General features: G+C 36.8%; 2 protein-coding genes across 3 annotated transcripts in view; both read right to left on the reverse strand.

Moving 5' to 3' along the window:
* LOC111379590 (probable sphingolipid transporter spinster homolog 2) overlaps nt 1-4,074 on the reverse strand; it is an 8,006-nt gene extending 3,932 nt beyond the window's left edge. The window contains exons 1-7 of the mRNA XM_023002998.1: nt 3,748-4,074; nt 3,140-3,271; nt 1,724-1,825; nt 1,037-1,141; nt 864-939; nt 278-352; nt 6-105 (exon numbers count right to left, since the gene is read on the reverse strand). Of these exons, the coding sequence (XP_022858766.1) occupies nt 6-105; nt 278-352; nt 864-939; nt 1,037-1,141; nt 1,724-1,825; nt 3,140-3,271; nt 3,748-3,908 (751 nt within the window). The 5' untranslated portion in view covers nt 3,909-4,074. The remainder of the gene's footprint in view (nt 1-5; nt 106-277; nt 353-863; nt 940-1,036; nt 1,142-1,723; nt 1,826-3,139; nt 3,272-3,747) is intronic.
* Nucleotides 4,075-7,701: 3,627 nt separating this feature from the next.
* LOC111388937 (putative disease resistance protein RGA3) lies at nt 7,702-20,856 on the reverse strand. 2 transcript variants are annotated; one of them, XR_002701654.1, is made up of 3 exons: nt 19,852-20,856; nt 13,700-16,479; nt 7,702-7,776 (listed from the first exon to the last, which is right to left on the reverse strand). XR_002701654.1 is itself a non-coding variant. In XM_023013775.1 (2 exons), the coding sequence occupies exons 1-2, from the start codon at nt 20,679-20,681 to the stop codon at nt 13,758-13,760; spliced, it is 3,552 nt and encodes a 1,183-aa protein (XP_022869543.1). In that variant the 5' UTR covers nt 20,682-20,856; the 3' UTR covers nt 13,373-13,757. The 2 variants fall into 2 exon arrangements, 1 of the variants encoding a protein (XP_022869543.1); XM_023013775.1 differs by lacking the exon at nt 7,702-7,776 and having other exon boundaries at nt 13,373-16,479.
* Nucleotides 20,857-26,941: the final 6,085 nt, after the last annotated feature.

The following is a 26,941-nucleotide window of genomic DNA, read 5'->3' on the forward strand; positions in this document are numbered from 1 at the left end:
TGGACCTTTCAACTGCAAAGGTTTCATCACAAAGCCTAATATAGCAAAAGGAAGCATCAAAATGGCCTCCACCCAAAATGCCAAACGCCACTTGTAACTCCCAACCTACAAGCAAAGAAACAATGAGAATATTTATTACACATGAGGAAAAGGCTATAAGATTTTCTCAATGGATTAGGTAATAAAAACATAAACAAGGAAGAAAAGTTGTACGAAAACATTTGACTATAAAACATTAAAAATTTTGATACAAAATAGTTATTAAGAATATGCATACCACTCCACCATAAACGTAACCAAGTGCAATACCAGTCGGAATGCACATGTAAAATGCTCCCAGCCACAATGTTTTCTGACAAAAGAAAAGACCACATCAAATGTATAGTTCAGGTGCAAAAGATGAGACAGAAAATATAAGGGCCTCAGAACAGGAAATACGCAAATTGTAATATGGATTAAACGCACATGATTACTCCAATCTTAATTTCCACAAGTTTAGAGAAATCAAATTAACTTTTTTGGCACAAATCAAAGCACAATGTACACTGTGATAGACTATATGTGTCTCATAACTACTATATACTGCTATTTTCTTCAAAATACTCGCATCATTCTAGATCACAAAAGTATATAACAAGAGAATCCACATTACCATAATAAGATGAACATACATGTTGATGGTTAGTTTGTGAGTTTCACTAACCTACATGCCTCGAGGAAATTACACTTTACTATAAAGAAAGGTGTATATTTGAAATAATTTCAAAAAGCACTATTGAAACAAGCACATAAAGTTAGAAAATAGTTTCACGTGCAAAGAAGGGTAAATTTTATGTAATGTCTCGTTGCTTGAAACGACAAACCTTAGCAGGTGGGGCATTATCATCAATGAATGGAGCTGCAAGACTTATAAAAGAAGCCTCGCCAACACCCACTAGCCTAATAATAAAAAGCCAAATAAAACAATCACAATATAATAAAAACATATAACAGGTGTGGCAAACTACCTTTAAGTAATTAAGAGAATTTTACTCACATGCGAAAAATTGCAATGGACCAAAAGTCTTGCGAAAAACCACAACCAGCAGTAGCAATGGTCCAGACTGACAAACCAACTCCAATAAGCCTAAACGGATTGACCCTACAAAATTCAAGTATATGAGCTATAATTAGCTAGCTCTAGACAGGTAGAAACCCATTCTGTTAGACAGAGTAGCTCTTTCAAAATTGACATCCTATATATATATATATATATATATATATATATATATATTGATTGTATAAGATTATTGAACAGATCAAGTTACCAAAACTCACATGACAAGCAATTTCTGAAAATAAGTAATATGATACAGTTTGGAAAGTTCAAATACTTTACATAGTTGCTGGAAAGAACTTCATCAATGTAGGCTTGACAGGACATAATTCATTGTCATTTTATTTTACTGCAATGTCATTGTTGTGACATCAATAACATTAAAATGTGCCAAGGAAAATATAGTGGTGTAATTTGTACTTGTACAATTTTGACAGGAAAACTCCAACAAATTCAATGTCAGCAGTGTTTCTTCTTGATAACCATTTCACATTTTCTTCAACAACATGAATATCTCTTTCTGATTAATATTTCCGGATTCATCACTATCTTCTTCTCACGTAGAGTGTTCAAGTTCTATCAAAATAATAATGGAGGTGAGAAACAATCACAACACAAAGTGATTACCTCTTAGTTAGAGATGCAAAGATTGGAGATGCCACAAGGAGTCCAACCATGAAAGCAGACGATACAACTCCGTCCTTAAAATTATTTAGATCAAAATCACCCCTGCATAGAAAGAGACTTATGAAACAAGGCGGAGTATATTCAGAGTTATTCATTTGGTAGTTAGTCTAAATGTATAGGTTATTGGAGAAGTAGAATGGGTACTAACAATATTGTTATATGAGCATCAACAAATTCTCACACAGCATTGCAGAAACTCATATGGCGAGGGCTGATTAAAATGAATAGCCAAATTTATGCCTTGTTTAACTATTAAAAAGCTCTAAAGCTCGGACTCTTCGAAATGGTTGGAGTACCCATATTGGACACGACACGACACGACATGGGTATGGAATATGTGTTGAATCCACCAAGTTCAACCAGACACTTCGCCATTTTTACTTCCTTCTTCTTCTTCTTCTTTTTTTTCCCCCTTTTCTTTTTCATTTCTGCCCTCTATAAACCTAGCCTCTGAGAGGGTAGAGAAAGGCGATGGCGCTAGATTTTCCCTTATTCTTTCTTTTTTCTTTCTCTTTTCTTCTTTCCCTCATTGTATCGGTGGCTAAGTGTTTTCTTTGTATAAAATGAAATTGGGTTCAATATAGTGTTACTTAGTGCTCCACTAAGTCCAAATTGCAATCAAGTTCCTCATTTTCTATTTTATATAACATTTAATAATTAACTTGCCATAATTGAAAACTAAATCCCAAAATTATATTTTATTTGTTTTAATCCCTTTTTCAATTCTCATTTCCCTCTTTGTGAACAATTCATTTTAATCTATTCAAAATGATATCTTGGGTTAGTAAAAAAAAATTGAAACTTGAAAAACGTACCCATATACCCGTATTCAAAATTTGGACTCTTTTTAGTTATGTTTCCATATCCTACATTTTAGAAAATAAAATATTCAAAACTTAGATATGCACCCATACCCAATATTTGTACCCGAATCCGAGCATCATAGCTAAAAAGAAATTTTCTAGTTAGAACCGAAACTCTTCTTGAGGGGTTATTCGTTTTCTTGTTTTTGCTTTCTGTTTTCTCTTGGTCTTTTAAGATTCAAGAGAGGATGGAGATAGATTTCACTCTGCACTTGGAGTGAAAAGTGGGAAGAAAGTAGAAGTTAAAGAAAATGGATTGCAGTGCGTCCCCTTTTTATTTTAAATCCTTTGAGATGTTAGAAGTTTTAAGGTCTTTTACAATGTGCAAATGGGCTATATGGAGATAAAGGACAGTTTTAAATCTTCTGGATAACTATTGAGAGTGCGTAAAAAATACAATTATCAAGGGTTTGGGTTAGATAAAGAAAGGAGAATACTCCATGAACAAAGTACAGCATAAGAAATAGTGATCAATTGTTGACATTGAACTTACTGAATTCCAGTGCCTTGTGAGCATTGACCATTTTTTGAGCAAGTCTTGCGGCTCCCGTTGACACCGTTGCTAGCTATTGCTCCGCGGTCCACATAATTTATTAAGTTAATTACACAAAATATAACAAGCAACCTGCCGAAAATCATATTAAGAGAATTTATTTAATGGCAAGACAGCAGATTCCAGATTTAACAAGCATCCACCACTTCTACAACTGATAAAATGCATTTCTATTTCTTAAATGGAATTATTTTAAATAAATCGAATTTCAAGATTCATTAAAAAGCAAATGTATTAATTATTGTCATCATTCACCACCATCCAATTTCAAAATTTAATATAAGTCAAAAACCTCAGCCGTTGTCATCCTTCCATCACCCAACACATAAATAACCAATTTCCCTAACACCCTACTACAAATATTCCATTAGCTTACGCATTGATCCGCATGAACTATGAATACAGAAGTGAAACAAACTATTTTCTACACACCATGTCCTCAGATAAAATTGAAGAATGCAAAAACACATTCAATTGCACGCATTGAAACACAATTTGACAAGAGAAACCAACAAATTCCTGGAGACCCACGTAGCAAAAAAGATAACCTTATGGGACTGAACCAAGAAGGTTTGGAAGCTGATAATGGAGATGGGATTGGAGCAACATCCATGCTTTTCTCCGCCTCCATGGACCCGGCTCCAGGAGGTGGTTTTGGGGTTGAGTACCACTCCACCGGCTGTGGCTGCGGTGGCTTTTCCTCTTCCATTAACACTGGAATTTTGGTTGGAACAAATATTTCAACTGAGGGCGTCAGGTTTCACCTTTGCTTTTGACTTTTTTATGGCCTCTATTCGCTTTATGAGTGGCATATTTGTTTTGGGATTTGTTAAGATTTGTTTCAATAGATTGCTTCGAATCTTACAAAGACCTTTCGATGTATACATCCTGAAGATTCTTTTATCATCATTTACAAATAATTTAAAGACAAATTTTACGGTTCGTCCCCATTTATTGCTAATAATCTATTTTTAAATAATGAATTGATAAAAAAGCGTGGTTAAAAAAATTTAAGTAAAAGCTTTGAATTTATGTTTAATATTATTTTATTTAAAAATGTGTAACTGAAGAGATAGGAAAAAATAAATTTTGAAAAGAATGAGAATCGGACAAGGACTGAAAAGAAAAGAAAAAAAGTGTAATCATTTAAGCTATTCCATCTAAAATAAAATAATTTATTTTTCATATTCATCTCTAACAACACATTTGCACAACAAAATATTTTACACGTAAACAATAAACTTAATTTTTTCTTACTTTTTAACTATACATTCTTTAGAAAATCATTATTCAAAATATTATTTTTAAAGAATAATGACCATCAATCAATGATTTAATAAACAATGTATTTACATATAAATAACTGAAATATAATTCAACAAAAAATTGAAAATTGGGCGATTGACGAGATGTTCGTCCAATATGTAATCATATCATGCAATAGAACATGATTAACTTCGACTTATAACTATACCTAACTATTGCTAGACTACTTTGTTCATTAGTTTATGAATGTAAAGTCTTGTTATATCATACATTTTAAAGACATGCTTTTCATAAAAAGAGAGAAAATAAACTGTCACACCATAGTATTAAAAGCGTAAAGTTGTCATGTCAGATGGCAACACCATATATTGTTACATCAACGATGAGCATAATAACTAATAGCAACACCAAATGTTGTCAAATTCACAATGGATATTGTTGTGTGTGGTCATACTTGGCCAATTTACCTGGGCCATTATGGCCCACTCAGGGCGATCCACGTGGCATTCCAGCCAAGGTGACATAGATTGCCAAGGTGGGGCAACGCCGAGGCCTTCAAGCCGAAGTCCACTTGCCGAGTCTCCTTTTTACCGAGGCCTGTAAACGTACCTGAGGTCCACATGTCGAAACCCATGAACCGAAGCCATGATGCTGAAACTAGTTGAAGATAGCTGAAGCCCTCAAGCGGAAGTATCGTGTGAAATGGCCAAAGCCCCGAAGCAGACGCAGGAGCCTCCGAACCACGAAGAAGTGTCCTCCATGTTCACTTCTCCTAAGAGATCGTCTGCATAAAGATCTTATTCGAATGATTGATGGAACGTTTGTCATAAACATAAAGGTCAAGTCTTGTCACTAGTATGGAGGCCCTGCATAAAGCAATAAATGCGCAGCAAGCTAGCAAGTCAAGCCCCATGCCTAGGATGGGATGTTTGAATTAAAGAGATGAGGTCACGTGCCAGCTCATCCAAGGGCTCCCATTTCATATGTATCACTATAAATACTTCCCTTGCGTAACATCAAAAGGCTAATGCAAGAATCAATACAAAGAACTATATTTTACTCAACTCTCTCATTTACTTACAATACACAAATCGAGTTTATACACATTTACATATACATTTACGAACACCGGTTGATAATTATTGTACAATCGGATCACGAACAACTCGCCGAATTCCGAACGTCAATGTCCCGCGTCGTTGGGCTACTCCCACGCCCTTAGAACCCTCATTTTAGACTGTCTACGTGTCTTAGCGTGTTGAACATTCGTCCACGTGTGCGCGGTGGGACCGACATCTGTTGGCAATACTTTTTGGGGTCAACAGATATAATAATTCGTGTTCATTGTGGACAGGAGATCCTTGATAAACTTTCTAGCTTTATTTTATTATTTAATTAATAAACACGCTTACATTTTCTATGATAGAGTTCAACAAATTTCTGTCACAAAGCTTGCCTTTGTCTATTATTATTATTATTATTATTATTATTATTATTTATTATATTTTTTTTTTGAAAGCCTGTCTAGAACAGCTTGAGCAGGCCACATGTCCCTCTCTTGGAAGAGGGCTAACCCATCACTTATGCTAAGTCGTGTCTGGAGTGGATTTTTGGTTCGAATCTAAACAGTTCACTACATTTTGACATTTCTATGCAATGCAATCAATCATAGAACTAGCATTAATTAAATCAAGGAATGTTAATTTATACATACAGAGATGATATCGAACATTATTTCCAGAGGTATCTTATTAGCGCATTTTACACCTTGTTTCATGTTTTCTAAAATTGTCAGGGCTATCCATTTTACACCTCCATGGTTCAATTATTAGATAAGTAATTTTCATATTAATAGTGAATTTGCCACATGGCCGACTTTTAATTTAAGCTCTCTGTCTGCATGTAATCATAGATAAGTTACTTCTACCTTTACCAGAGAAGTTTGATATGAGAAAGAGAAAGCACTCATCACCAATAGTTTAAGCTCCATTTAAATATTCACATAAGCAGCAAAGTCAAAAAAAGGCTGCTATTTTGGTAATTTCCGTCTAAATTAACTTATCTTCAAGTAGAGATGACAATGAGATGAAAAGGGACAGGATGACCATTACCCTCTCACTCTCATCGGGGATTTTCGAGAGTTGGGCGAATTAGGGGAATTTGCAAGCGGAGGCGACTAAAATATCTCCATTTATCTTCCGGCTCAAATAATTATTTATTTTTAATACGATTTAAATTTAGAAACATAAAAATAAAATAAAATACTTTAAATTAAAAAGATTCGGGACAAGTTCAGGAAATTCAGGATAGAGGCGGATAATTTTGTCATCCTTATCTTTACGGGAAAAGTTTAGTGATGCTTATGGAGTATATTAGCTCTTGTCCATTTCTCAGTACGAAAGAATCTGATTCGGTGTGTTTGCTTGTAAGGAATGTCCCGATGAAATGCTTAAAAGTGATTCGGTGTGTATCATCGTGAATAGCATTAAGATCAGCAGTACAATATGTTATTTTGTGTTATGTTGACAGATAAAAGTAGATCAATTTCAGTGCCAGCAAAGTTTCTTGATAATCACTTCAGATTTTCTTCTTCTTCTTTGTTTTATTTTTATTTTTTGAAAAACATGCGGGGATGTATTCATTTAATCAAAATGCCACGAACAAGAAACGAGGTAAAGAAAGTAATACAATCAAACCAACGTACTAGACCATATCTGAACAAGCAAAAGCCGTGAGTTCAAGGGCCACTTCATTCCATCTCGAGAAACAAAATGACCCGAACTACTACTTAGATCATTCGACAAAGTTACCATGTCTAATAAAATAGATGCGTTATGAGCATAACTAAAGTCTTGGGTGGCGATTCTGAAACGTCCAGAGCGAGTCACACTCGACCGCCTGAGCTCTTAGTCCACATTCCTTCGCAAGAATGAGACCATCCCGGAGCGCCATAGCTTGAGCATCTCTACCATAAAATTTCCATCTGCTTTCCTGGATTGTCCTTTTCCTCTTTTGAAGGATGCAAATATGTGCAGAATTCACGGGGTTATGGTGCTCAATAATGTTCAAAATCACATCATGTCAGATTTTCCTCATGCAATACGAAGATCATTTTCTGCACTAACATTATTAATCTCAATCTTCTTTTCATGCAGTGTTTTCAAAATTTATCAGGGCCTTAAAGGGGTAAGCAACAATCACAAGAAGACAAAGTGATTACCTTGCAGAAGATTGAAGATGCCATAAGGAGTCCAACCATGAAAACAGATGATACAACTCTATCCTCAAAATTATTCGGGTCAAAATCACCCCTGCATAGCATTAAGAGATTGTAAAACAAGCAAAGTATATACTGAAATATTCACTTACTACAAATGTGTAGATTTTGGAGTACTAGTGGCATGTCCAAGATAATAAGATGGAAAATTATATGGTATATAGTTTACTACCATACCATTTCCTTTGTTAGTTCAAAAATCTACTTGAGCCTTATTTTAGTCTTTTCAGTTCTTAACTTCTTCCGGTCCCTTTGATTTTTCATTTGGAAAGGTCCCTTTACACTTTCACCGTCCCTGAAACACACTCCTTTAACACTGTCTCAAACACCCATAGTAAACATTATTTTCTAGACTAGATAGCGATCCATTTTACACCTTGACTCAATCCGTTAAGTGTCGTGGCTACTCATTCTACACCTCTGCCCTTCATTATTTTCGAGCAACTTACTTCATATCTTCTCAGAGAATACACCATACTGACTTATTTTAATCCCTCATTTCAAAGCGTAGCACGCATTGCCATTAGTTTAAGCTCTTTTCAGACGAACTGTTCAGTACATACGTAGGTTAATTATGAATCTGAAGACTTCCTGGATGAGCTTACAGCAAAAATATATATGTTCAAGCATCGGATCAGCAAAGGAAGAGGGGCAAGCAGTCTGTTTTTGCCTTTTATCCATCTAAAATCTTTTTGTACTGGCTTCTAAGTTCTGAAATAAGCCGCAAGAATTAGATAAGATTGTGATATGAACAATCTAACCATCTTTTTGACATATTTGACGGGGGGAAGTGGATGGAAGCTTAAGGAGAATTTTAGCTCTCCCCGCTTTTCACTATGACGGAGTCTAATTCAGTTGGTTTTTGATAGGGGATGCCCGAAGAAAAGTGATTAGATTTTTGACGTCATAAGATTTGATTAACTTTTGCATCTAGTACGAGCCTCCACCTCAATCTTGAACTCAACCAACCATGAAAAAGAACTGGCTGATTTAGCAATCTAACATTCTCCAACTCCAGAAAAGAAATATTCTTGATTTCAAATATGGAGTTGGTGAACATAACATGATCTAATATTATCTTTCTCATACACATTGATTTTACATTTGCATTTTGCAACAGAACAGAAAAGAAAAACTGAATCCTGCAGTAGCCTGCAAAATTCCCAATTGTCATTTCAACGGGCTAGAGCACCTAGTGACTTAAAAGTTATATTTTTGTCTTCAGTTTATTCATCATCAACAGTACTACCAAACCTGAAGTCTAGCATTATAACATGCTTCATAAGATAGTATTTTGCAAAATGAAAGTGACGAGGACATCTTTTATTTTATAGTTGGACTTACCATTTTACTTATGTTTAGTTGGGCTTGGCCCAAGCCCTTTTTCTTTAGGTTTATTTCTTTGCTATTTATACTTGGTTTGTTGTGTAATTTGGACACGATGAAGATGAAGATGATGAATTGAATGAAAATAAGCTTTGCTTCTCCTGCCTTCCCCTCTTGTTCTCTTGTTCTCCGGTCTTCTCCCCCCATTCTCTCCCTTCCCCCCCCTCCTTTCTTGCTGCCTATTTTTTCCTGTGACTATGGTTATTTCTTGATCAATATATTGATCCTACATCAAAGTGGTATCAGAGCTAAAACCTAGATTTCGTCATTAAAATGGCTGTTTAATCTGCATCCTAGTACACTTGCAACTCCGAGCATCATCCTCTTCAATCTCCAAACCTATTGCTACAAAACTTGTTCACCATCTCCACCTTCCCAGTCATCTATTACACCACAACGCAACCGACAAATCCAACAAAACTCAATAATCCCTGTACCAAGCGCATATCACCCGAATTACATCCAAACAAAACACCAAGGTAACCGTTTCTTCCCATACAGTTAACCCACAACATGCAGTTAACCCACAACACAACCCACCAACAGAACTAAGCAGCCCCTATAATCACAAGCCCAAGTCCAAGCCCAATAGAAAACACAATCCAACAGACCCAACACCACCTAACTCGACATACTGTACACCATACCCATTATCACCGACTAGCCTACAATGCCATAGTCGGTGTTCCATCTCCGCCACGTCTGCAACTAGGCTTCACAAATCAACCCACATATTCCATCCACCACCAACTGCCTCTGCACACGAACCTGCAACTACCCACTTATTCATCCAACCTTTGTCGATAGCAGTCAATAACTAAAACCACAGTCGTCGACACCATTTCGTCGGCACCACGCAATAATCACTGAGAAGACCAGAAGTTTCACCACCAATGATAAACCCAAACTGCAACCCCTTCAATCCAGCCGACGCTGCCTCTAGTCCAAGAACCACCTCGCGTCGGCGATCCATAGTCGGTACCCACAGGCAAAATCTGTTTGCTTGTTAACTGCTCCACCTCCTCACACACAACGCCTCCGTTCATCCAATCGATTGCCGTCTTGGATTCTCGATTTTGACTTCTTGCCTTTGCATCTGTCGACCTCTATTTTATTGGCAAGAATATACACATCAACCCAAGACAAGAATATGTACATCAACCCAAATGCAAATCCAATAGAAAAGGCCCAATACCCATAATCCAAAAGTCATGTGGCCCTTTTAAATTTGGGTTTATTTATCACAGCCCCTTTTGTACTTTTAAGAAGGTTCTATTTGTTTGTTTATTATTAAAAAAAAAAAAAAGAAGAAAAGAAACGTCTTTTCTATTATTTACAGGTACATCTTTTATTCTGGTTGATCTGACTTGGTTACTTCGACGAACGAAAGGGAAGTTCTTGTTTTTATTTATCTTTAAAATTGCATCAATATTTTTGTGTGCTGCTGTTATTCCAGTTTTTACCTAAACTCACGTAATTGGACCCATTACCTTCTTTAAATTGCACTCTTACCTCACTTATTTTACGTGATTAGGTCCTGACTAGTATTTGGCCCTTGCTTTGCTATTTTACATAAACCAGCAATATTAGCTTGTCGTATTTAGATTTATATAATCCCAAAATTTATTTTAAAAAAAAAAAGAAAGAAAGAAAGGTAAAATGCTCAAATTGTTATTTTCCATTGCTTGCACTTTTGTTTATTGATCTCTTTATTGCACATCATTTAGTTGCTATTACAATGCATATAGTTGCATAGTGGTCGTCCTATCACTTCTAGTTCCAGTACCTTAAACATGGACCCCTCACAAATTGATGCACTTACTTGACAAATAGCTGCTATCCAAACTCAAATGGCTGCTACTCTTGAAGAGAGTAAGGCTCTATCTGCTAATTTGAACAACTTTAAACAAATCCCTAATTCAAACGATGTCCATAAATCTAAATTGTCCCATAATAGACATTGTCATCATCAACATGGTGATAAAAAATGCTTTAGATACGATCGTAGGGATAGGGATCAGGTTCGTGAGCGAGAACGAGATAATTTTGAAATTTTTACTCAATGGAATGCCCTTAAACAAGGAAGTCAACTAGTGACGAAGTTTATCACACAATTTGAGGAATTTCAAACCAAATGTAATTTCATTGAGGATGAGACCACGACTTTGAGTAGGTTTAGCCAAGGTCTGAGAGATGATTTTAGGCGTGAGCTTTTCCTTCGAGGTGTCACTATTCTTAATCAAGCTTACTCTTTCGCTCGAGATTATGAGTTGATTATTAGTACTCCATATGAAAAAAATGGTCATCGTCGTTCACCCATCCCATTAGCTCCACCTCACTATAAGTCTATCATAAAGTCTTCCCCATCCAATGTTCCTCCCATTTGGAAAAATAATTGTAAAGGTCGTGGTAGTCTAAAGCCTTCTTCTCCATATAGAAGGCGTATTGACAATCATCCTTCTATTTCATTGGCTCCACTTCCTCTCGTTAAGTTCCTTTTAGGACCTCCTTCGTCTAATATTCTTCTAATCTTTGAAAATAAGGGTAAAATTTTTGAAACTCCAAGGACTTCTTCTCATTTGCTGTGCATCAGCTGTAAGGTCTTTGGCCACATTTCTTCCAAATGTCCTAATCGAACCTTAGTCATGGAAGAACAAAAGAATGCAATAGATGAGCCGTTAGAAAATTTAGTCTATGAACATAAACTTGAAGATTTTGATGACTTGAATAATAGTGAGGACACTTCCTTAGGTGGAATCCCGACCTTTCCCGAGACTTTAGAAACTATACCCCTTGTTTTTGACAACTCTCGATCACATGTTATATGTCATACCCTTGCCCAACTCAAAGAGTTTGATGATTTCACTAGTCACCCTTGGAGAATCCAGTCGCCTGTGTTTAGCACTAAATCGAAATTCTCCACTACTGACCAACGTCAAACTGATGGTCAAAACAAAATTGCCAACCAAAGTCCTAACAATTTATTACAGTCTCTAGTCCAAAAAAATCCTGGTAATTTGGAATTGATCCCTCCAATTGTTCAAATTACATATAATAATCCTGTGAACTGGTCTTTAGGTCTAAATCCCTTTGAAGTTATTCATGGTTGTGAACTTAGGAAACCTTTAGACTTTATTCCCATGTACCCACATGCTAGTGTGTTTATGTCAGTTGAGGTAGTTGTATCACATTTTCATAACTTGCATATTGTGATCAATAAATAATTTGAAGCAAGTAACGCATAATATAAACCTCGAGCTAATTGACATAAACAATATTTTGAATTTGATATTGGGGATTATGTTATATTGCAAGCTCGTAATGTTGGTCCTTTTAAAATTTCTAAGCATGTTGGTCTAAAAGCATATGTCAATGACCTTTTATCACATGATGACCACCACCCCATTTTATTTGTTACGGACTTCGATGCTTACAAAGGCTATTTAAACCCCTCTGATGACCCGTTTCTACCTCCACATGAGAATTCCCACACTGAATCTTTTGCAATGTCTACTTCAATCCCATCTATCATGGCACACAAAAATAAAATTGATATTATTTTAGATGAACATATTGTGTTGACCAATGATAGAGAGATTCAGTGCTTTCTTGTTTGTTGGATGGATCGAATTGATTCTGACGGTACATGGATTCCCAAAGGGAGACTTCAACAGCGTGAGCTAAATTCATTGGAGCTTTATAGGAGTCAACAAAATCCTCATTCACCTAGGTTATCTTGGTCAGCTTATCTTTTTGCAGGTAATTTACAATTGGCGTTGTCATCATTTGTGGAATTTCAATATTTGGTTCGTCAGAAAGATCGTCCCCCATGGCTTGACTTGGAGTATTTTGGGTATTAGATCAACTACAGCCTTCTGTGTTTTGTTCACTCGACATTGTCGAGTTTTCCTCCTATCCCGGGAGAGTTGATGAGAACATCTTTTATTTTACAATTGGACTTACCATTTTACTTATGCTTAGTTGGGCTTGGCCCAAGCCCTTTTTCTTTAGGTTTATTGCTTTGCTATTTATACTTGGTTTGTTGTGTAATTTGGACACGATGAAGATGATGAATTGAATGAAAATAAGCTTCACTTCTCCTGCCTTCCCCTCTTGTTCTCTTCTTCTCCGGTCTCCTCCCCCCATTCTCTCCCTTCCTCCCCCCCCCCCCCCCTCCTCTCCCCCCCTTTTTTCTCTCCTTACATCAGAAAGCAGCCACTTCACTGACTCCAAACGAGCAGAAATTATTTATATCTGCTTCCTCTGGCATCTCAAGGAATGCACATAAGAAACACAGAAACATATTAAGACAACAGGAAGAATAAGGCATGCCCTTTATAGAACAACATAAAACTTGCAGTAGCATGCTTTTAAGTAGGTTATAATTTGGCCACAAAATTTTCATCACTGAATGTCATTGAATTGCAGCACTTTACTTCTATAGTAAAGGACTTTGAGGTTAGAAATCAAACACCAACCTCAATTAGCAGGAAAAAACAACTATAGTGAAAAAAGAAAAGCATATTCTCTATTTGATGACAGAGTGCAGTGCAAGAGCATAAAAAGCTTACAGAATGGTGAAACAAAGAGTTTTACTTGTCAACTCAAGGGGCTGGTAACTCTTGTGAATTACTGCTGCTGAGACGATGAGAAGTATTTATGTGGGACATGAGCAATTTTCCACCAATCTTCACCTCTGTCTTTCTGACAACGCCTTTGGAGTTCGGGACAATCTTGAATAGACAGGTGCTGTAGCTTAGTGAGGTGTCGAACAGCTAGAGGGAAAGATCTTATGTTAGGCAATTCTGATAATGCTAGTGTTCTCAGAGAGGCAAAACTGTCCAACCACTCTGGCAAATCTGAAATTCTTCGACAGCTACGTATTTCCAGACTTTGTAGTGTTTTGACGTGTTTGAGACCCTCGGGCAAACGTTCTATCAGAGGGCAGCTTATAATGGCCAAACTCGAAAGGGAAGAGAGGTGCTCTGAGCAATCAAGCAAACCCGCTAGATTTGGACAATACATAATGGTCAGGTGTTTGAGAGCTGTGAGATATTGAAGTCCAACTGATATGGAACTCAGGCTACTGCAGTTCTCAATTGACAAGATCTGGAGAGATCTCAAACCTCCAAGTTGATTCTCCGGCAGAATTTCCATACTGTGGCAGTCACTAATTTCAAAACACTCCAAAGCATTGAGGTTTTCAAATCCTTCTGGCAGCAAGTAGAGCTCTTCACACCATTGAATGCTTAGGGATTTAAGAGAAGTCAAGCCTCCAAAATCTGAACCAAGGGACTGAAGCTTCGGGCAAGATTTGATCTTCAAGCACGTGAGAAGACGATTATTTTGGAGCAATTTTTCAGGTAGAGATGACAAATCATCAAACCCTTCAATTATTAAAGTTGAAAGCAAGGTTGATTCTTCCATGCTATTTAATATTATCGATCGACAACTCTGCATCTCCAAATGCTGTAGAGAGAGAAACAAGGGGAGTGATACAAGGTTTGGACACTTCCTGAGGACTAATTTGCTCAGTTGTGGAAATACTTGGCTGTCACTTGGGACCAACCATTCTCGCAAACTTTGAAAGTCTCTCATAAATAGTTCTTGGAGTGATGGAAATGGTACAAAATCCTCACCATAGAACTCAGGGCCTATATGTGTAATGTTGTCCATTCCTTCCATGCATAGTGATTTAAGAATTGGAAGATGGCCAAGAATTGGTAACTGCATGCATCCTTGGCAATTGATCAACACCAACTCTGTCAGGTTTGGAAGAGACCAGTGTGGAAACCCGATTCCGGGATAACCTACTATGAACATTTTCTTCAAATTTTTATGTGGTCGAAGGCACACCAAAACCTCCCCAGCCAAGTCCTGATCACAAGCAGAAGCAAATGTTTCAGGCTCCTCTGATGACCCTGGTGCGTGGTGTTTTCTTTCTTGAAATCTGGCTACGTCTGCTTCTAAAGCAGGATTCATGATGACATCTGCTCCCTTATTTCCCCAACAAAGCCCTAATGACTCCAGATACTCTTTGTTCATCAGATTCGCAGATATCACTTCTCCAACATCATGGACTCGTTCTAGGCGTTTGATTTTTAGCTCACCTCGGAGATTTAAATGTTTCAGTTCTGATATGGTTTCTGGCATGAAGGAGAAGTCTTTTCTCTGAAGCTCACGCAGCCTCTTTTTGGGTAGCTTTTTGAATGATTTAGGCACAATAAATATCGGCAAAGTCTGAAGGTGAATCAAATTTCGAATTCCATTGGGCAGATCCACAAGTGCTTCACATCTGCCAATGTTGAGATGCCTCAGGCCTGTAATCTCAGCCACAGAAGGCATGCATTTGAGATTATAGCAACCAAATAAATTCAGTGTCTGTAAAGAGCGGAGGGAAGAGATGCCTGAAGGTAATTCGTCGAAATGACTGTAGGAAAGATCAAGATATGTCAAAAGTAAAATGTCACAGATTGGTTGAGGCAGCTTGAATAGGCATCTACTTAAGTCCAGCACCCTCAAGTAAATAAATCTCGAAAAGATTTCGGAAGGCACTTCCAGCAATCCGTCTTCTGAAAATACAAGGAGAGTACGCAAATGTTTTGATTGAAACAGGCCTTCTGGAATGAGAGAGGGTCTGTAACCAGAGACGATGGAAGCATGATGAACTTGTCCTATATTCTTTTGGCCAAACCCATTCTCTATCACCAAAAATTCTCTTTCCGTAATAGATCTTGCGAGATTGTAAAAAGCTTCATTTATCCTGTACCTCCTTGTAGAGCCACCTTCAGTTTCCTTGATGCCTTCTAATACAGACATCCAGAGCAACTCGTTAAAATACTCATTCCCAATGTCCTCTAGTGGTTGGCCTCCTCCATCTGGAAGAATTAAGCCTTGTGCCATCCACATTTGGATTAATTTCTCTCTTTGGATTTCAAAATTATTTGGAAATATTGAGCAAAACGCAAAGCACTGTTTAAGGTGTGATGGCAGATGCAGGTAACTTAAGAGTAGGGCAGGAAAAACTCCTTTTCTGTAAACCCCCAAATTCCAAATATCACTATTTTGCACGTATAACCACTCTCTCTCCTCTCTCTTGAATCGCATTAGACCTCCAAGAATTTTTGCAGCCAAAGGCATGCCTCGACATTGCCGCATCAGTTCTTTCCCAATTGCCTGAAGATTTGGATATGTCTCTTCTTCTCTTTGAGTGAAAAAAGCACGCTTTCTGAATATGCTGAAGCAGTCATCCTCGGACAACCCCTTCAAATGATATGCTGTATTTGAATTACCTATAACCAAGGCAACTTTTTGACAGCGGGTAGTGACAAGCACCTTGCTTCCATCAAGCTGATGGAATAATGTCAACAAAGTGGAAGAGAAAGACTTGTATTTAGGATGAAAAATAACCAGCTACAGCACAGTTCGACTGGTTCCAAACATATATATATTACAATAGTTTTCTACCATGTTTCTAGTCAACAACTACCACCTAACAACACCTTACCTGTTGACTGAAATCACCATACTCTGATGGACATTTTAATACACAAAAATAACCATACTATGTACTGATTTAATACATATAATTAATACAAAATATGACAGCAAAAGTGGCACACAATCATCAACACTCCTTCTTGACACTTTTGTTGGAAACACCAAGTCTTTTCCTCAATGTTTCAAATCTTATTTTAGGCAAAGATTTAGTGAAAATATTAGCATCTTGATCTTCAGAACTACAATGCATCAGCTGGACTTCTTTTCTGTCTTGTGCCTCCCTTATTGAGTGATATTTGATCTTAATGTGTTTTGTCCTTCCATGAAATACCGGGTTCTTCACCATAGACACAGCCGACTGATTATCACAATAAATGACAGTAGCTTTTTCTTGCTTGTAATGAAGATCTTCCATAACTTTCCTTAGCCATATTGCTTGATTAGTAGCTTCTGAAGCAGCTACGTATTCTGCCTCAGCTGTAGATTGAGCGACCGTTTTTTGTTTCATTACACTCCAGCATACAGCACTTGTTCCAGCATAAAACACATAGCCAGATGTACTCTTCATATCATCACTCGAGCCAGCCCAATCACTGTCTGTATATCCAGTCAATTCCAAGCTTTCTGATTTCCTGAACCAGATTCCCAAGTCTTCAGTTCCTTTCACATATCTCAGCACCCTTTTTGCAGCCTGAAAATGGAGTTCACTTGGTTCCTGTCTGAATCTGGATAGGATATTGGCAGCAAAAATAAGGTCTGGTCTGGTAGAAGTTAAATACAGCAAACATCCGGTCATACTCCTATATATTTTTTCATCAATCCTCTTAGAACCATCATCTTTTATCAGCTTCAGATTTTGCACAAGAGGAGTACTTACTGCTTTGCAGTTTTCCATATTAAATTTCCTTAACATCTCCCTAACATACTTCCTTTGACAGACAAATATCTCATTTTGAATTTGAAATATTTCCATGCCAAGGAAATAGTGCATTTCTCCCAAATCAGTCATCTCAAAGACCTTTCTCAATTCATCTTTTACTTCATTGATCTTTGCATAGCAGCTTCCTGCGATTAGAAGATCATCCACATACAATGAGATGATGATCATCTCGTTCTCTTCTTGCCTTATATACAAGGTTTGTTCATTCACACTTCTCAAAAAACCAAGTTTGCTCAAGTGCTCATCGATCCTGCTATACCACACTCTAGGAGCCTGTTTAAGTCCATACAAGGCCTTCCTTAATAGATAGACTTTTTCACTTGCCTCTTCAAGTTGGAAACCTTCAGGTTGTTCAATAAAAATCTCTTCCTCCAAGTGTCCATTCAAAAATGCCGATTTAACATCCAATTGATAGATTTTCCAACCTCTATGAACAGCCATTGCAAATAACAATCTGATTGTTTCATACCTGGCCACTGGTGCAAAAGTATCAGTAAAATCAATTCCATATTGTTGAGAGTATCCTTTCACGACCAGCCTAGCTTTAAACTTGTTGATAGAACCATCTGGATTCAGCTTCGTTTTATACACCCACTTTACACCAATTACATGCTTATTTTCTGGTCTATTTGTGGATCAAATATGGTGCATCTATTATCCTTGAATATAAGTGTATAGTCTTTTTCAATCAATTGACCAACACTAATCAAATTCTGATCAATATTAGGCACATATAAAACATCTGATATGAGCTTGGTACCTGATGAAGTCTGTACTGCAATTTCTCCAGCACCTTTTACCTCAACAAACTCACCATTTCCAACTTTAACTTTTGACGTGAGTTTGTCATCCATCTTGGTAAAGATGCTTAAGTTGGATGTCATATGGTGAGTGCATCCACTGTCAAGCAGCCAAGCTTCATCATTGCTGCTGACATTTGAATTTGTTGCTGTGAACGATGTTCTTCCTGTTGGTTTTCTCGATTTTCAGCAAGTTGAGCTTGCTGCTGGTCCGGTTTCTCCTTCTTACTTTTACATACCTTTTCAATGTGACCAAATTGTTTGCAAGCCCTACATTGTACTCCAGGCCTGAACCAACACCATTTAGGTGAATGTCCTATCTTTTTACAATGAGGACATGGTGGATACTTCTTTCTTTCAACAGGATTCTTGCTGCATTCAGCACCCTTCTTCTCATTAAATGGTTTCTTCATCCCATAACTAGTTTGTGCTTTGTATTTTCCTTTAGCAACCAAGGCTCCCTCGACTTGCTCTTCTTGTCTGATCAATCTTCTTTGCTCTGTGGCTTGAAGAGCATTGACAAGCTCAGACAAAGACATACTAGCCAGGTCCCTCGAATCTTCGAGTGAGGAGATCTTGGCTTCAAATTTTTCGGGCAAGCTGATCAAGACCTTCTCTACTACTCTCCTGTCTGGCAAGTCATCACTTAGCAACCTAATTTGGTTAACTATCTTCATCAGTCTATCAGTAAATTCTTTGACAATTTCTGATTCCTTCATCTTCAGAGTTTCAAACTCCCTTCTTAGGTTCAGCACTTGCATCTGTCTTGTCCTTTCATTGCCTCGAAATTCCTCCCTTAGCCTATCCCAGGCTTCTTTTGCAGATTCACAAGTTATAATCCTTGTGAAAATGGCATCCGAGACAACAGATTGTATACAAGAAAGAGCCTTAAATTTCTTAGCAATCTCCTCACTATGTTGCTTCAGCTGTGCAATTGTGGGATTTGCTCTAAGTGGTGGAGGTTCAGTGCCATTTTCTGTGATTTCCCATAAATCATAAGCTCTCAAATATGCTTTCATCTTTGCAGCCCAGAAATCATAGTTTTCTCCAGCAAATATTGAAGGCAGAGGAGCTGTGAAACCACCAGAGGCCATTACTCACACTCACCAGTTTATATGTGGTTATTTTCTGATTTTCTCACCTGTGTCTGCCCTTCCTTTCTTCGTGTTCTAAGGCCAAAGTGGCTCTGATACCACTGATGGAATAATGTCAACAAAGTGGAAGAGAAAGACTTGTATTTAGGATGAAAAATAACCAGCTACAGCACAGTTCGACTGGTTCCAAACATATATATATTACAATAGTTTTCTATCATGTTTCTAGTCAACAACTACCACCTAACAACACCTTACCTGTTGACTGAAATCACCATACTCTGATGGACATTTTAATACACAAAAATAACCATACTATGTACTGATTTAATACATATAATTAATACAAAATATGACAGCAAAAGTGGCACACAATCATCAACACAAGCCCACAACAAAACATCGGCCTCAGTTGATCCCACTCATCCTGATCTTCATTCCAAACATCGTCGAGCACAAGAAAATATTTCTTTCCATTCAATGATTTCCATAGTTCAGACTGTAAACCGTCCAAGTCCATTAAATCACATCTATTTCCAATTGATGACTCAATTGCTGCTTTAATTATTCTTTTGGCTTTAAAATCGCGAGACACGAAAACCCAAATTCTCAAATTGAAATGGTCCTTTACCTCATCGGCATTATAGATGAACTGAGCAAGAGTGGTCTTTCCAATGCCTGGAGTACCAACTATTGATATCACAGATGTAGTTCCACCGGTGACTGTTCCAAATGTTCGTAATAACATATCTATTATCTTCCTTTTGTCTTCCTCCCTTCCGTGAACCTCGGATCCAATAACAAAAGAACTAGATTCTCTTTTTTCAAATTGCGTATCCGCAATATTTCTTTCTGCTAAGTGTAAGTTGAGTCCTTCAGCCGCAGCCTTTTGTAAATTATCAAGCGTGGCCCTTGAGCTGGTTAAATTCACGGTATATGGCTTTTTATGCTTAAAGTTGCTCAGATATGTAAATTCTTCGAGCAAGTCTTCTGCTTTATAGGCTGCATCTTTGAGCTGAGAAAGCCAAATTCTGGCAGATTTTTGAGTTGCTTGCTGCTCTTCTGCGTCCTGGATAACAGCTTGGACCAGAGGCAGAATTCTCTGGAGCTTCTTCAACCGGTCCTCAAGCTCCCAGTACTCAGCAAACTTTTGAACAACGGGGTTAGCTAACTTCTCAAAGATAACCTGGAAAAGTAGAGCCAAAACTATCTCTGCCATCTTCGAGTTTAGAGCTCGATCAGGTTGAGATTGAAAAACAAATGTGTGAAATTCGATTCCAATGAGTTAATTCTTTGCAAATTGCAACTATTTCCAAAAAAAATCCAGGCCACATGCAATGAAGCAAAAGTCAAGTCAAGTTAGCAACACAGAGCCAAAATGATAAGGTAGGAAGTTTTCTTCTACTGTTTGTGTTGAAAAATGCAGGTAATGGGTGGGTGACCGGACCCACAAGTTATTAAAAGGACTGGAGGGACTGATTTGAATTTGGAATTCAAATCCACAACTCCCAAATAACTCGGAACCTCCGTGTAGAAGTTATGAAAAAGAAAAAAAAATGGTGGCATGAAAAAAGTGAATTTTCGTATGGAAATTCACATCAAAATTGGAAAGTCCCAAAAACCATATTTTTAGCATGAAATCTCACAAAAATTGACACCTAGATTGTGGATAATAATCCTCTTCCATTGTGATCAGGGTTGGGATCATTGGAGAACAAGAAAATGCAGATTTTAGAGTGATGTAGGACATAATAGGTATATTAGAAAAAGAGTATTAATAGAAATAGAACATCATCTTAATTTCGGATTGGTCCCATAAGATCATTTTGGAAGGAGAACGACGAGGGAAACAATACTCATCACTATGCCGTGACGTACGATGAATTTCGATTGTTCGTGTTCGTTTAGGCCTCAAAAACTGATTTTTAAAGTTTTGGCGCTATTTTTTTCAATTCGTTTATTTTCGTTTTTTTAACAATTCCAGTTTGTTTAAATTTCTTTTTCATTACTTTTAGTTATTCTAAACTATGTTTCCATGTAAAACTTTATAAATAAAGGATTAATTCGTTTTTTTTAATTATCTTTCATTAATAAATTCGTGAATTTATTTTCTTTATTATTTGGTGGATTCCAAATTTCTTGTTCTTAATGTTTTCGCTTGAATTCCTTTCTTTCGTTGTGTCAAGTGGTATCAGAGCCGGCTTTCCGGTCTCTATATCTTTGATTCATAAACATGGTGTGATGTACCAGTTACTAGGGCAGATTTAGATGCAATAAACGGACAGATTGATAATCTCACTACTCGGATCGAAGAAATTTGTCAATTGCTTCTACGGGGTGCTGAAAACAATGGGTAGAATGAACAACGAGCAATCAATAATGAGCGAATGCCTGAGCTTGTAGTTTGGTTAGAAAATAATAGGTGGCGTGTAGTAGAAGACAGTGAATCAAAGTCGGAGGAGGAGATTGAAGTATCGTCACATCATCCTAATCGTCAAAATCAAAATACCTTTGATTAAAATCGAATCAAAACAGACATTCCTCTGCTCGTTGGAAACATAAAGATCAAAGACTTCTTGGATTAGTTGGTTGAGGTTGAGAGATTCTTTGAAATTATGGATGTTTCAGAGGACAAGATGGTTAAGATGGTGGCATTTCGTTTAAAATCTGCGGTGACAGTATGGTAGGATCAATTGCAGAATGCTCGAAGGAGACAGGGAAAGAGTCGGATTCGAACTTGGAGAAAAATGAAGCAGTCTTTGATATATCGATTTTTACCTGCAGATTATGAACATATTTTATATCGAATGTACATGGGATGCACACAGGGGAATCGTACAGTGTTGAACTACACCAATGAATTTATGTGATTTGCGGAATGGAATAATTTGTCAGAATTTGAAAATCAAAAGGTAGCCAGGCATACCAATGGTTTGAAGGTGGCCACTCAAGATAGAATTGGGATGCAGAATATTTGGACGTTGTAGGAAGCCATTAACATGGCGATGCAAGCGGAGATGATGGAAACTAATATGAGGATGGTTTCATACAGAAGGCCCTTACCTACCGAATCATCATCATCCATTCCTTTAGACAAAGGAAAAGCCCCACAACAAGCCCTAGTCAATCCTAACAGGAGTAATGTTAACAACAGTGGTCGGTTTGGGAAAAGAAGTCAGACTCGAGGAGCACCTCAGAATGTAAATTCGTACGCTAAGCCCACGGGAGAAATTTGCTATAGATGTCAAAAGCCTAGGCATTGTTCCAATAACTGTCCTGAGAGGAACGGGTCAATTTGGTGGAACCGGAGGCAGTAGATGAGGAAGAAGATACTGAAATGGAAGATGAGTAAGTGGGAGTAGAGTTTGCTATGGAAGAAGGAGAAGAAAGACTCACTTTCATACTGTAACGAATCTTTTTATCATTAAGGAAGAGGGACAACGTCATTACACCTTTCGTTCACTTTGTTCTATCAAGAATAAAGTGTGTGAAGTGATTGTAGATAATGGAAGTTGTGAAAACTTTGTGTCGAAGAAGTTGGTGAATTTGTTGAAACTACCAGTTGAAAGCCATCCTAAATCGTATTTACTTGGTTAGGTAAAGAGAGGTCATTCTATTCGAGTTGCTGAAACTTGCAAACTACCTATTTCCATTGGTAAGTATTATAAGGATGAAGTTATGTGTGATGTCACAGACATGGATGCTTTCCATATCCTATTAGGTCGTCCATGATAGTTTGATGTGGATTCAACTCTTAAAGGATGTGATAATATAATACTCTTCTCATGGGATAGTCATAAGATTTCTATGGTTCCTCTCAAACAAACGGAGAAGTCTACACATCAACGAACTGAGAGTTTCCTTACACTTACAAATGATGAGAATAAGATTACGAAGTCTGTAGAGAATCTGATTACTTATATCCAATTGTGGTTAAAGGGCCTTTTACAGCAAATAAAGAAGATGGGGGTGTTTCTCCTGAGGTACATAAAATATTGACAGAATTTGAAGATTTGGCTTCCGATGAATTGCCGAATGAGTTACCTCCTATAAGGAATATTCAACACAGATTGATTTGGTACCTGGAGCTAGCCTTCCAAATTTGCCTCATTATCGAATGAGTCTAAAAGAGAATGAGATTCTAAGGGAGCAAATTGAGGAGCTGTTGAAGAAAGGGTTCATAAGAGAGAGTATGAGTCCGTATGTAGTACCTGTCCTTCTAGTGCCAAAGAAGGATGGAAAGTGGTGTATGTGTGTTGACAGTCGTGACATCAACAAGATAAAGTGAAGTACATGTTTCCCATTCCACGGTTGGAGGATATGCTAGATATGCTTAGGGGTCCTAAGGTCTTCTCAAAAATAGATCTTCGCAGTAGTTATTACCAAATTCGTATTAAGCCAGGGATGAACGGAAGACTACCTTCAAGAGTAAGGATGGACTTTATGAATGGTTGGTGATGCCATTTGGACTTTTAAATGCCCCAAGTACTTTTATGAGGATGATGATGAACCAAATTCTCCGTCATTTTATTGGGTCTTTTGTTGTGGTGTATTTTGATGATATCCTTATTTACAGCAAGTCTAAGGTGGATCACCTAGCTCACTTGAGGCAAATTCTGGAGGTTTTGATGGAAAATTAGTTGTACATCAATTTGAAGAAGTGCACATTCTATACATCTAAACTATTGTTTTTAGGCTTTGTGGTAGGTAAAGATGGTTTGAATGTAGATGAAGAGAAGACAAAAGCAATTCGAGATTGGCCAACACCAAAGTCAGTGTAAAGTCTCGACCCGCACGGATCGAAACTTCATGAGATTAACTGTACTTTAGTCGTAAAATTTTTTTAACTATATTTTTAGTGAAAGGTATAAAGATTAAATTTTAGAATTTAATTGAATTTTTTTTAAACAATAATTCAATACTAAAAGAAATCAATTTCAAAAATATTTTTTAGAATGGGTTCCATGCATGTAACGACTATTGACGTGAAATTTTTGACAAAACTTAAAAAAGTAATGTTGCTGTTTTAGTTTTTGTCTCAAACGGTAATTGTCAAAATAAATTTGTTTGCATAGCTATCGACCTTGAAACTTCATCAAATTTTAATGTAAATTAGGAAACTCCTTATAATATGACATAGCCAAAAATTTGCTTCCATCGGCATCAGATGAGGTATTAAAACATTTTTCAAAACTCAGCAGTGACGCGGTTGAAATGTAAACCGATGCAGTTCACAGAAATGACATATAAAATTCCACAAACATCAAAACCACATGATTTCAAATTTATTTAGTAGCTAATACATGATACTATTAAATTAAATTGGTTTCATCAAGAAATTTCAAGTAACGATCCAATTATGAATTTTTTAAATCAAGGTAGAAGCTGGAAAAATGGCGACTCTACCAGTGCAGTTTACTTTAAGTAACATATAAAATTCTACCGATATCGAATTCACATGATTCCAAGTTCATTCGATAGCTAACTTATAAGGCTATCCAGGGCCATGATTTTGTATAAAAATGACAAGTAACAAAGGAGTTAATAATTTTTAAAGACGAAGCAGAATCAGAATTTTTTTAAAGAGACAGCAAAACTTTAAATCGTTAACACTTTTTTTTTCTAAACGGTGATTTGTAAATTTATTCATGTGGCGCATAATTTATTCATAAAGAATGTTCGTAGAATAGATCCACACACCACATCCATAGGAATCTAATTTAAAGAAAACGTAAACATTTCAAGATATTAAATCACCGACTTCTTCATAACATGTCGCATCATCCTTTACCATCATCCACACCCCAAGGAAAATCCATTCAACCTATAGGAAGAGAACTAACTCATGAGTTTGAAACTCAATAGATATCATTAGTGCATTTCATTGTCAAATTAAAAATTTCAAACTATAAATTCATACCATTGCACGTAAATGGATTTTCGGCAAAATTCAATTACTATAGCATTATTATAACACATAGAGCTGGAGAATGATTATTCAAACTGTTGTAGTACTGAAGCACCGTACCCAAAGGTACCATTTCATTCAAACATTTATCGAAAATCATAATTTAAAATGAATTAAACACTTGCACATCTACCTACCTTGAATTTTCTTGGACATCAAAGAACAAAATGTGTAGGAAGCCTTTCTTCTTCTCACCATTGTTATTCCTTTAGCTTAAATTGACATGAAATATATTTCTTTTTGAGAGAAAATAAGAGAAAATTCGAATTTCAAGAGGGGTGTAGTGAAAAAATGACCTTCCACTTTTTGTAACCTTTCTTTTTAATTAAAAACTAAATGGGGGAGTTGTATTATCATTAAATTTGTTAAATTGGGTCTTTAACTAAGAATTTGAAGAGTTTTTAAGTCTAAAAAAAATTTCATAAAAGTTTTATAAAAACATCTATATGGTGATTCGAATATGGGTTGCCTATAAGAAATAAAATATAGATGATCATTGTGGCAACCCAGTTATTCATTAAATTTTTGTAATCAAATTTACTTAAACTTAATCTCTTAATTTGTTGGGCTTTTAATTAACTTATGGTTTGGGCTTTCAAAATCTTAAATGGGTTGAGCTTCCATAACTTGTTTCTTGAATGAGCTAGGCTTGTGGTGCTAGATCATCACAACGTAATAGCTTAATTTCATTTTATTTCTTGGGCTTCTACATCTCTTACATTTTAAACAAAATTTCGTCCTCGAAATTTACCTTATGAATTGGCAAAGAGTGTTGGATATTTGTCTTTGACTTTTTCTCTTTTCCAAGTAGATTCTTCTACTCCATGATTATTTCATTGCACTTTGATCAATTGAATCTCATTGTTCCGTAATTTATGTACCTTTTGATTCAATATTTTAATCAGTAATTTCTCATAAGATAAATCTTTCTATACTTCCAGGGGTTGATAATTCACCATGTGATTAGGATCATGCACATACTTCCTGATCATCGATATATGAAAAACATTGTGAACATCTGATAGTTCAGGCGGCAAAGACAGTCGATAAGCCACATTCCCGACTTGTCAAATATTTCAAAAGGTCCGATATAATGAGGTCGTAGTTTGCCTTTCTTGCCGAACTTAAGTACACCCTTTATTGGTGCCACCTTTAGAAAAACTTTCTCTCCAACCTCAAATTCCAAGTCTTTTCTCCTGGTATCTGCATAACTCTTTTGTCTATCTTGTGCGGCCTTTATCCTGGTACAGATTTTATCAATGGCTTCAAACGTTCTTTCAATGATCTCTAGTCCCAAAACTCTCTTTTCTCCAACTTCATCCCAATGAACAGGTGATCTGCACTTTCTACCATAGAGAGCTTCATATGGTGCCATTCCAATAGTTCCTTAGAAACTATTATTATATGCGAATTCTAATGAAGGTAGATACGATTCCCAGCTACCTCCTAGATCCAGAGCACAGGCCCTTAGCATATCTTCAAAAGTTTGAATGGTCCTTTCGGATTGACCA

The sequence above is a fragment of the Olea europaea genome, chromosome 3 (genome assembly GCF_002742605.1).
Source record: "Olea europaea var. sylvestris chromosome 3, O_europaea_v1, whole genome shotgun sequence".
NCBI classification, from domain to species: Eukaryota; Viridiplantae; Streptophyta; class Magnoliopsida; order Lamiales; family Oleaceae; genus Olea; species Olea europaea.